We start from the raw sequence: 12,688 nt of genomic DNA, 5'->3' as shown, positions 1-12,688 counted from the left end.
GTGAATTTTAACAATGAAGTGGAGATCTTTTTTAAACATTAAAACCTCATTTAATTTTATGTCTTATAGAGTTTTTAATGAGTAAAAGATTGTAGAAGCGTAATAATTCATCTGTAAACCTAAAAATATACAGCCAATTTTGAAAGAGATGTACCCTAGCTCAAAAAATGTTACTGAATAGGTTAATGCTGTTGTTATGAAATGCTTCTTCTAATAAACAAAACAAAACAAAACAAGAAAAAGAGGCATGAACCGTGAAGAGGCAACATTTTATATGGGGTGACCAGCAAAAGCATCACTAGAAAGTGATTTCTGAATGGAGATGAGAAGTTGGAGAGAAAATGTTAAGTTATATGTATCAACCTGGTGCTCCATGCACTGAAAGAATACTAATACAGACCACTGAGACTCAGAACAGCATTACTTACAGAATACGAAACTTAGCAAAAATCTTCATTAAGATTGCACAAAAATGGTACAGTAAGTGTAAAAAGTTATTTGAACCAAACAGCAGTATTTAACTGAGGACTATCTAAAATATTTAAAATTTTCTCATATATTTCCAAAGAAAAGCAATCTAATAAATGTGATTCATAATTCTAAAATGAAGCTTTAAAACTAACCTAACTTCTTAGACAATCATATAGAATTAAGTAAGTCTTAGTTTTTAGTTAATTTTGCTCCTTGTCAGAGTACCTATCCTCAAATACACGTTTTCCAATGGAGATCAGACTTAAAATGAAAGTAATTCAAAAATTTTAAATGTACTCAAGGGGCTGGAGAGACAGTTCATCAGTTAAGAGCACATACTGCTCTGGCAGAAGACCCCAGTTGAGTTCCCAGTGCCCACATAAGGTGACTCACAACTACTTGGGACTCTAGTTTCAGAAGATCCACACCCTCTTCTGGCTTCTGTAGTCATCAATACACACGTGCACAACTCCAACCCCACCACAACATATAGATATTATTAAAAAAATAAAACTAAATCTTTTTAAAAAATAAAATATGCCCAATTGTTAAAAACAAAAGAAATTTGGCCCAGAGGAAAAAATTTTTTTCTAACTCTACAGTTACACTATTAAAGTGGCATTGTTCTGACTTGTTTTTACATACACTTCTTGATTGCATTCTTTCAAATACCAATTCCCCTAGAAATAACAGTACTTCTCCTAGTAAGAGAAAGCTCATCATGTAACTGTCAAAAATCAGATCTGCTCTATACACTTTCTTATATGTAATACTTACTTGTATATTAAGCTATTCATTCTCACTTCATTGCTCAAACTTAGCTCCAACTGTAACATATCTCAAATGTGTTTCTTTTATGAAAATTCATGTCAAAATTCTAACGTTAAGCCACAAGTGTGAAGTGCCATAACACCTTCTGGAACCAATTTATAGCTTACTCTCCAAGCTCCTGACAACTGTCTCCCTCATTCACATGATGTGCATGAAGGCTATTTACCCTCCTCTTCCTCTATACCAAAAGGCCTAGTGATTGCCTTTTCCCCTATTTCAGGTTAGGACTCTTCCTAACTTTGCTTTTAGAACTCTTTGTCCTGTGTCTACATATATGCTCTAGTTAGACCGGCTCAGTTCACTGACTTCTCTTGCACAGTTCATACACTATTTGATTCCTGAATCTCTAGCTGTTTTGTACCAGAAAGGTCCTCTCTTCAACCCACAGTGCTGTGTAAAGAAACTCTATCCATCTTTCTAAAGGACCAGAAAAAATACCCCTTAAAGTATTTAAGTATTTCATAGTTTTTAAGCCCTTACACTGAAGTGATGTGAAGATATTTCTCATCTTATCTTGCAACACTCTCTGAAACTCTTTTAAGAAATTATGACTCTAGTGTCTTTACATACCGTATTGCTGTTATCACGCAAAAGATTGAAGGCCATGATCATTATGTTACTCTTTCCCACAATTCTCTCTAGAACCTACTCTAGGGGCCTACATATTATACAGAAGTTGCTCAAATTTTTGTTAAGTAGAAAAAGTTCATTAAATTGAAGAAAAAATTCCAAAGGGATGTCATAATATAAAACTGCACCTTCTATTGCTAAGGCTTCTGGTTCACAATGTGAATTAAAAACATGCACACATTTTTTTTAAACTTAAAAAAATATTATTTTTATGTGTATGCATGTATTGCCTGCATGTAGGTAAGTACACCCGTGTCATGCAGTGCCCGAGGAGGACAGAAGAGGCTGTCGGATCCCCTGGGACTGGAATTATGGACAGTTGTTAGCTGCCACGTGGGTGCTGGGATTTGAACCTGTGTCTTCTGCAAGGAACAACCAGTGTTCTTTTTTTTAAATTTTATTTCTTATTTTTATTTCATGTGTATGCATGTATTGCCTGCATGTAGGTAAGTACACCCATGTCGTGCAATGCCCGCAGAGATCATTAGAGGATGTCGGATCCCCTGGGACTGGAGTTACAAACAGTTGTTAGCTGCCATATGGGTGCTGGGATTCAAACCCAGGTCTTCTGCAAGAACAACCAATGTTCTTAACTGCTGAGCCATTTCTCCAGCCCCACAACCAGTGTTCTTAACCGCTGAGCCATCTCTTCAGCCCCAAATATGCACACATTTCTTGTCCCTGAGGCCCTTTGAAAATCAATAAATAGATGTTGAAAATAAAGAAGATTAAAAACAAGCCTCTGTAGAAGACAATTTGACAAAATTGTGGAAAAAAATTAAATGAATGATTGAAGTTGCAATCTTTGTGGTTCACAGAATAAGCATGGATGAAAAAGATCTTCCTGATAGTTTGCTTATCAAAACTCTAGAGAGAATCAAGAAAGTTTAGAGTATGCTGGACTGACGGACATGTTCCTATCCCCCAAAGAGACATGGCTGACAAGATGGCTCAGCGGGTAAAAGCACTTGTCATGGAAGCCTGATAGCTTGGGTTCAACCCCCAGATCCCACAGTGGAAGGAAAGAATCTTTTCCAACTACCCTTTGACCGCTCATGTGCACTATGGCACATGCTCATCCACACTCACTCACACAGATATCATACACACATCTTTCACACACACATACACAATTAGTAAGTCAACAAATTTTTTAAAAAGCAAATGAAAGTTATGAGGCTGAATTTCTATTCTAAGAGCAGTCAATTTCTATAACTCCATAGAAGGGAATGTAATTGACTGTTCTGGCTTTTAGGATTCTCCTTCCAACCTGTCAAGTTCCCCTGTAAGTTTTCCTACAACAAAGCCTAATCAGTTGATAGTCTCCACTAAGCAAGATGGAACATTTACCTGGTTTTTAAGCCTCATTTCTAAATAGGAATCAAGGAAAAATCACTCAAGAAAGCCTGCAACATGAAAAAAGCCACAGAAAGACAACTCACATCTCCAAAGAATGAGATAAACCAAGGAACAAAGCAAATGAAAGACTAACCCACAATGTAACTCACGGGGTTTGTGCAGTTCCTGCATCAAGGATCCCCTTTCTCCTCATTTTGCCAACTTTCATTAACACTGATCATCACCATGGCAATTTTGGGCTTCAAGGAGCTAGCACTTCAAAATCTCAGTCTCTGCCCATTTAAAAATGTCAAAACTTATCAATAAGGATTCTGTTAAGTCCACTTCTCTCCCTGCCCTTTATATAGATGATCTATTGTAGACCTCAGCAAATGCCTCAACAATATGTCAGAACATTCTAAATTTGCTCTTTTCACTGTATCTACCCAATCATGCTTTGCTATTCTTTGTTTCTATTCTCTCCCCCTAGTTCAATTCTTCTGCAAAGTCTACTAGTTTTTACCAATCTGAAGCCTAACTATTCACTGTATCTCTGTCACCACCCCAATCCCAAATCACTTCCTTCTTGGTCATCCAATAACCATAGGCCCCCATACATCCTTTCTTACCTCCTTTCAATACAGCCACAAAAAAAAAAACTAAAGAAAAAAATAACAAAAAGCCCTCAGAGATCTTGAAGTAACCCTAATCTCTTTTCTCCCTGCTTGCAGCACTCCTACGTATACAAGGTGGTCTCTCCTCATTTCATCTTTCTTCTGCTTCAGTTCTTAGCTTAATATTATAACTTGAAAAAATATTTTTGTTTCCTTGACCATTCTGTAACCTACCTTTTCACACTTCTCTATTGCTATTCTGATTTCTTTTCTCTTTAGCACTTAACTATTTTGAGCTAAAATTATCACCCTCTTATTTATTGCGTGTCTCTTTCGTATGTTAGCTTCATGAAGGAAGGATCACATTAATTTTGCTATGTACCTTCAGTACAAGGGACACAGGGGAGATGCTCAGTAAGTTTCATTTTGACTCTGACTGGCCTGAACTCCCTATATAGAGCAGGACAGCCTTAAATTTACAGCAATCCTCCCTCCTCTGCCACCTGAATGCTGGGATTAGTGGTGTGTGCCACCATGCCTGAGCCAATATTTGTTGATTAAATAAACGTTGTATTATTTTAGTCAGCAGGGCAGAGACTGCTGATTAACCCAATGGCAATTTTGACAGGAAGCATAAAGAGAACGGGGGATCTATTTTAAAACATTTTTTTTTTTTTGAGACAGGTTCTCCCTATAGCCCCAGTTGGCCTGGAACTCACTACGTAGACCAGGATGGCCTGTATCTTACAGAGATCCAACCTACCTCTGCCTCCTGAGTGCTGGGCCTAAAGGCGTGTGCCACAACACCTGGCATCTATTAAAATTTTAAATTTCTGAGCTTCTAACATAGTGTGATAGTTACTAACTACTATTATTACTTAAGTACTAAACTGAAGTATCAATATAAAACCTACTCATTTCTCTTAGACCTAGAAACAATGTGCTATCAAACATCTACTTCACACTTAAGTCTTTTAGTAGGTACTTAAGAGCAGTATTTGAAATAAGTTCTATTTATCTGTATTAATAGAGTATAACTAGTTTCCATGGTTTGCTACAATTCAAACTCCCTTGGAATCTTATAAAGCTCAGTGAAAAGTAGAGCCATTTTGTCCAAAGCAGTTCCTTATTAAAGTGGCTGACATACTACATAGCAGTTTCACTTTTAATAAACTTCATGACCCAGACCTCAAAGACCATCTTACACTAAAGCTACCAGTCTGTTACAGGTTGTATTTACTGAACTTCACATTGTACTTCTTTGATTACAAAGCATCTTAATGCATCTTACAATGACAGATACTCTACAGTTGCTATTGGAGAGTGTGGAAATAAGTACCATGGCCTAAGCTTACACATTAAAAATTTTTTTTCTTGATAGTAAACAAAGTGAGTCTTCATCCACAGAAAGCTATTAGGACACAATGATAATAGAAAACAAAATCAAAACACTTGCAGCTTCCCACCACACCCCTAAACACACATGAAGGAAAAGAGAATTCTAACATAAAACATTCCACATGGAATTAAATTTTTCTCATGTAAGAATATAAGGATATGGAAATACGCTGATTAAGAAAACTTCAGAACTAAAAACATAATAAAAATGAGAAATAAGGGTTGCCTAAACTCAGAAAAAGATCAAAAACAGAAAGTCATGAAGAAATAAAATTAACTGTCCAAAGAAATACAGGCTCATTTTGAAGCTTAAAAAGAACAACTGAAGAAAGTTACAATGAATAAATGATTAAAAAGAGTCAGAGATCACTAAACCGAAGAATAAAGATGCGGTCTACGTATTTTAAGAATCCCTTAAAATTAATAGTGGAAGATAATCTATAAAATCTAAGAAAACTCTAGAAACAAAACCCAATTCTACTTATTGAAATGGTTCATCAAACACCTCAGGAAGTAGACCTGTGGCAACAAACTCAGAGAAACTAGTAAAACAAAGGGATGAAAAACCATCAAATTTTACTTGAAGGAATCAGTCTTCCAGACCTCTGAAACTTGCTCATATGAACTTGAAGCAATGGTGACAGCTTACAAGACCCACGTTGACTCAATCAGACAAAAACCCAGCACAGAACTGGGGAAGTGAGCAGCAGGTCCCAACCTTAGCTGAGGAGCTACTGGCAACTGATTATTTCTGAGTGACGGGAGGGAGAGTTGATCTTCAGGGAGTGACCTTAGATAGGCTCATTAGTCTCCAGTGGATGAACTTGTACCAAGGGACATCTGGGTACAAAAGCTTGACTTGATAGGTTTTAACATATCTAACAGAATTGAGGAAATCTGGTAGGGGGGCTATGGAGGGATGTGGATGGGGAGGGGGGTCTAAATATGATTCAGATGTGTTGTATGAAATGCACAAAAATTCAGTAACAAATACATTTAGGAGATGGAGAGATGGATCAGCAGTTAAGAGCATTGGCTGCTCTTGCAAAAGACCCAGGTTGGATTCCCAGCACCCATGAGTCAGTTAACAACCGTACATAACTCCAGTTCCAAGGGAATCTGACGCCCTCTTCTGATCTCTGAGAGCATTGCATGACATGTGTGTACTTACTCACATGCAGGCAATACTCGTACACATAAAATATTTACTATATACATTTTTTTTAAAAAAGAAAAAATATGAAGTTTTCTAGGCTAAAAGACCTTACTAAAAGATCCAATTAACTAAGCTTTGCAAAAGAACACACAAAATGGAGTTGTACTTTACAGAAATTCAAGGAACTGAGGTGTAATCAATCTATTAGAAATCTTAACCCATGCAAGAAAACAGGAAATACTATTTAAGTCTCCCTTTAACCTACTATACCAAGATTCATCAAACTTTTTATGTACACATACCAAATAAAAGAGCAAGCTGCTTAAAATTATAGAACATATAAGGAGACAGACACACACAATAAAACTCTAATCTCAATACATGATACATCAATAGGACAAAATGTTAACTGAAAAATAAGAAACTCTAAACAGCTACAAAGACCTGGTAGCACATGCCTGTAATGCCTAGGACTCAGGAAGTTGAAGCAGGACCATCATGAATCTTGGGCTACATAGTGGGTCCATCTCAAAAAAACAAAACAAAACAAAACAAAACAACAACAAAAAAAAACCCCTGAAATCTGAACAAGTAATCACTGTAGTCTGGATCTGAACTGTTCCTTCAAAGGCCCATGTACTGATGGTGCTCAGCTTGGTGTTAGTGGGAGGGGACAGAAACTTATTTAAGAAATAGGGTTTAAGTGGGAAGCCTCCAGGTAACTGAAGCCAGGGTGTGTCCTTGAAGACAACTGAGGGACCCCGAGTTCCTTTCATTTCCCAGAGATTAGGTGAGCACTTCCTGAACACAGGCACAAAAAGCAATGGGGCTGAAAGATAATGGACTTGAGCCTCCAAAACCAAAATAAACCTTTTCTCTTTACGATTAGCTCAGGGGGTTTATTGTAGTAACAGAAAAACTAACCCATGATCTATACAGGTCTTATGGATAGATTTCAAATCTTACAGTCCAAAACAAAGGATACAGAATATTCTTGAATGCTCACAGAAGTCATAAAAATTGATTATATACTAAGTTTACATGAAAATATTCTATGTCAGAATCTACATAATGTAAAAAAACAGCACACTGAAATAGAAAAAAATTGAGGTCATCATCTTTGCATATTTCTGAACAAATTCAAAACTATAACATGTATAGTTTCCCAGGAAAATACAAATTACCAAAATTTATTCCATTAAAATTAGATAGCTTAATCAAACCAGTTTTCACAAAAAAACTTACAAAGGCATAAGTTACCCATCAAAAATGCATTAGTAATAGATACAATCTGTGTGAAAATCTTAAATATATCTGAAAGGCAATGTAGAATTTAACAATAGAAATGCAACCTTTGCCCTTGAGTACAACTAAGCATGGTAAAAATTCTCATCAATGAAGCTCCCTCCCTCAGGCAACAGAGGTCACAAAGGGCCAAAGTGTAGAGAACAAGAATTTGTAGAGTACGGGTCCTTGGACAAAACTCCTATATTAAACTCCACCCACCCAGGGCTCAGGCACCACAGTGGAAGAGGGAGCAGAAGGATTTTAAGAGCCAGGGAGCAGGTGCATGACCATATGGAAATAAGAGTCCTATAGGCTCCTGGGACCTTGCTCATATGAATTTATAGCAAGGGTGTTAGCATGCACAAGATCCATGCAATCACAAGCAGACAAAACCCAACACAGGACTGTGGAAATGGACAGCAGGCTCCAATCTCAGTTGAAGAATTATTGGCAGCTGATTACTGCTGGGTAAGGAAGACTTGATCTTCTTAAAGGATAAGAGCTAGGCTGACTAGACCTCGGTGGATGAACTTGCACTGAGGGATGTCTAGGAACACTAACATGACAGGTTAGGCCTTAACACAAATGATAGAATGCATGAATTCCAGTTGAGGGGGCTATGGGAGGTTGCCAATGGGAAAGGGGGTATAAAGATGATTAAGATATTCTGTATGAAATAACACAAAAATTCAATAAAATTTCAGTTCTTCCAAAGTTAATTTCTAAATTAACTGTATCTCCAACAAACGTTTCTTTTAAAGTGAGTGACACTGTGTAATATAGTTTATTAGATGCTGCTGCTCTATACAGTCAAAAGGTAAGTAAATCAGCAAACTGGGAAAAGCCAATATGGACTATAAACAACAAAAACACCCAACTGATTTAACTACAGTGGAGAAAAAGAACTCAAGTGACTTTTGAGCAAATTATTTTGACTCTACTCTCAGACTGAAGCCAACAGTAAACAAATCTTGAACTGCCGCATGTCCTTTTTAAAACGGTGGTATGGCTCTAGAGAAATAGCTCAGCAGGCAGGGACCAGGTTGTTCACAGCACCCACAGGGCAGCCAACACCTTCTGTAACTCTAGTCCCAGGGGATCCAAAGCCATCTTCTGACCTCCATGGGCACTGCATACATGTTGTGCACTTACATATATGCAGGCAAAACACACACACACACACACACACACACATAAAAAATAATTAAAACAGTAGTTCCACTAATACTGAAACTGCTTTTGGTGTATTCTAGGACTAAAGTACAAATAATGAGATCCACAGTTCTCAGTCTCAACACCATCCTTTACTACAAGGGGCCACTGGAGAGACTACTAAAGCCAGGATAGAGTAGAACAATGCTAAGATGAACCCAGAATATGCCAGAAAAAAAACCCCAGCACTCAAGGGTGGTAAAGAGATGTCCAAAGGACACAGAAACCACTGCTTGAAGAAATGTTCACTAACTGTGTATGGGACAATCTGAGCATAAAAATAAGTTCTGGTAATAACATTATAATTTACTGAATAAACTAGGAATTCACAAGTCTATACTCAAATAAGTGGAAAAGTGTGAAAAAGAAACACTCTTAGAATTTTAATAAATACAGAAGGGACTAAGAAAAATCATAATTTCACAAGCATAGTAGTAGCTGATTGCAACTAAATCATCAGTGGATTAAGTATTTCAAAATTCAAGGGAATTATATTTCTCTGCAAAATACTTAAAACTTTTTAAAAACTTGGTGGAGGGACTGGGGAGATGGCTCAGCAGTTAAGAGTACTGGCTGCTCTTGCAGGGGATCTAGGTTGGATTCCCAGTACCCACATGGTGGCTAACAACCATCTATAACTCCAATTCCAGGCAATCTGATGCCCTCTGGGCACTGCATGACATGGATGTACTTACACACATGTAGGCTAATACACTCATACATATAAAATAAAAACAATATTAATAAAAAACTTTGGTGGAACTGGAGATTGAACCTAGGGTTGTATGTACCTAGGTATCATTCTATTGATGAGTTAATCCACTACAAGATTTTTTTTAAATTTTTACAAAGGTGTTTTGATCAAATCCATGCCCATTCCTTCCCTTCCAACACCTCCCATACCTCTCCATCATTTTTTTTTCTTTTTTTAAATTTATTTTTATGGGGCTTTTGGTTACTCTAACATTCCCCCCTCTGAAGAGGTAACCCTAAAATCTTTTAAGGATTAGATACAAGCTACCAAATACTTTTGACATTTTTGGTCTTTGGAACAGAGTATGTTGCTAACAGTCCCAAGGACATTTTGACTTTCAGCCAAGAAACTGGCTACTTTTCTCTGGGGACTTTTTTACCCTAACTGCCTAGCCAATTTCTACCTTCTATTCTTATCACGCCATCCTCTGAAGGGGTTACCCAAATTGCCAATAGAGAATAGGGATTTCTTAAAAGGTGAAAAATAGTAATCTTTCAAAGAAGAAATCTGACAGATACTGTCTTAGACAAGTGACCAAAATTCTCATCAGGAATGGGACAAATGGATATTACATGCTTCCAGGTGTGACACACTGAGGAGGCACAGCATCATTTTTGTGGTAGTCATCTTTAAAATGCATAACCTCATCTAATCATCAGGAAATTATAAAATGTTTCTCAGTTTGGGTTGATAAACTGGACTGCACTCCTCAAAGAAACGTCATGATCACCAAAGTGAGACTATGGAACCCTGAGGGTCGTAGTACATGCCTGTAACCCAGTATATAGGAGGCTGAGACAGTAGAATATGAGTTCAAAGTCAGCATGAGCAAAACAGTGAGTTCTAAGCCAGTCTGGGCTACAGACTGACTCTGACACTCTCTCTCTCTCTCTCTCTCTCTCTCTCTCTCTCTCTCACACACACACACACACACACACACCCCAAATGCTTCAAATGAACCTAAGAGACATTGCCAAATGCAACATGTGATCGAGGCCTGGACTCTAGATATTGTTTTATGTATAAAAGGCACTATGAAACAGCTAGCCAAATATGAACAAGGTCTTCAGCTTAGATAATGGTACTGTGGCAATGGCCAAATCCTGATTTTTGTACTTAAACTACTGTAAGAGAAATGTTATTCTTAGGAAATGTTGATGTACATAAGCAATAGCAGGATGACTAATTTACTCTCAGTGGCTTAGAAAAAATATGTATTTAGAGACAAATTATAATGACAATGTGTCAATATGCTAACAATTAAGAAATCTAAGTGTTGCGTCTTTTACTACTCTGACTTTAGTAAATCTAAGCTGTCAAAATAAAAAATTAATTTTTTGCCAATTTATTTCACTAATATATTACTTTGTAAGTATACTGAAACAAAATCTAAATACAAAGTCTGTCTAAATAAATCTAAAAACATCTTTCATCAATACAAAAATTCTAACTGGTAAAGAATAGTCTACCTGACAGTTCTTTTGTTTTCAGTACAGAACAACAACCTATCAATTAGCTTATGTTTTTAAAAATACAATATAAAAATATGTACAAAACACTGTTTCTGTTTCTAGGAGCTGAAGAGATGGCTCAGCAGCTAAGAGCACTTGCTGTTCTTGCAGAGAACCTGGGTTCGGTTCCCAGAACCTACGTGGTGGCTAACAACCTTCAGTAACTCCAGTTCCAGGGGATCTGATGGCCTCTTCTGGCCTTTGTAGGCACTGAACACATGTGGTACCCTCACACACATTCAGGCAAAATGCTAGTACACATGAAAAAAAGAACAAGGGCTGGGCATGGTGGCACACGCTTTTAATTCCAGCACTCAGGAGGCAGAGGTAGGCAGATCACTGTGAGATCAAGACCAGACTTATCTACATAGCGAATTCCAGGCTAGCTGGGGCTACAGGGAGACCCTGTCTCCAAATAAAAAAAATAAAACATTTAAAAAATATGTTTCTGGTATTGGAAAGATGGCTCAGCAGTTAAGAACACTGGCTGCTCTTGTAGAAGACTTGGGTTCAGTGTTCAACACCCACATGGCAGCCTACAACCATCTGTTATCTCCAGTTCCAGGAGATCTGATGCCCTCCTTTGGTCTCCTCTGGCACCAGGCACACACATGGTACACATACATATAGGCAGGCAAAATATACATACAAACATTTCCAAGGCTTAATAGGAAAGTATTTCATAAAAGGCAAAAACAAGTCCTAGCATATATTCTCAGAATGTAGTTCAGAAAAGAAATCAACATCACTAAACTTCAAAATCAGTATCAATACCTTGTGTTGCTAGAATAGTCCCACATGGCCACATCAAGGAGGCTTCGAACCCAGGTCTTAGAAGGTTCCTTGAGGAATTTTTGCTGGTAGATTCCCACTACAAGGTCCTCTACAGTGAAAAGTTCTAGATCTTGCCTAATTTCTTCCATTAGTAAATAGAAAAAATACAATTAGTGAATTTGGGTACACAGAATATGTGTATCAAAATGGACACATAAAATACACTTTTCCCACAGTGATCCAGAGTTTTACTCACCTGATGCCCTCTCCATACACTTCAAACACCAGTTGACTCTGGCTCTATCATCAGACTGGAAAGAAAAACATTACTTGCATTTTTCTCCTACTTTTGAAGTTTTAAGTTAACACTGTCCTTTCAAATGGGTGTGAGGGGAAGACATGACTGATTGAGAACTATAAAAAAGAACTACACACACTAGAAAACGCTACTGCAATTATTTACTAGTCGTATTTATACAAAAGCATTAATACATTTTATGAAAATCAAGAGACACTTAGGGCAGACCAATGAAGAAAATGTCTAGAAAGAAAGATCAGGTGACCTGGCTGTATTAATATTTACAGTATGTGGCAAGGTTAGGACCCAATTGTTGACTCTTATGCTAGAAGAATTTTGATAAAGCAAAGAACACAGTCTATTACAAAGTAAGGAGTAAAGGACTGTGACAAAAGCAGTTTTGAATGAAAAGTT

At 37.3% G+C, this 12,688-nt stretch overlaps 1 protein-coding gene across 1 annotated transcript in view; it reads right to left on the bottom strand.

Moving 5' to 3' along the window:
- The window catches only part of Mael (maelstrom spermatogenic transposon silencer), a 47,336-nt gene that overhangs the window by 11,382 nt on the left and 23,266 nt on the right, over positions 1–12,688 (bottom strand). Inside the window, exons 7-8 of the mRNA XM_008848250.1 lie at positions 12,233–12,287; positions 11,977–12,118 (exon numbers count right to left, since the gene is read on the bottom strand). Of these exons, the coding sequence (XP_008846472.1) occupies positions 11,977–12,118; positions 12,233–12,287 (197 nt within the window). The remainder of the gene's footprint in view (positions 1–11,976; positions 12,119–12,232; positions 12,288–12,688) is intronic.

Source organism: Nannospalax galili, unplaced genomic scaffold (genome assembly GCF_000622305.1).
Source record: "Nannospalax galili isolate Female #2095 unplaced genomic scaffold, S.galili_v1.0 scaffold383, whole genome shotgun sequence".
NCBI classification, from domain to species: domain Eukaryota; kingdom Metazoa; phylum Chordata; class Mammalia; order Rodentia; family Spalacidae; genus Nannospalax; species Nannospalax galili.
Note: the sequence above shows the minus strand (reverse complement) of the source record. Positions and strands in the feature narration are given on the sequence as shown.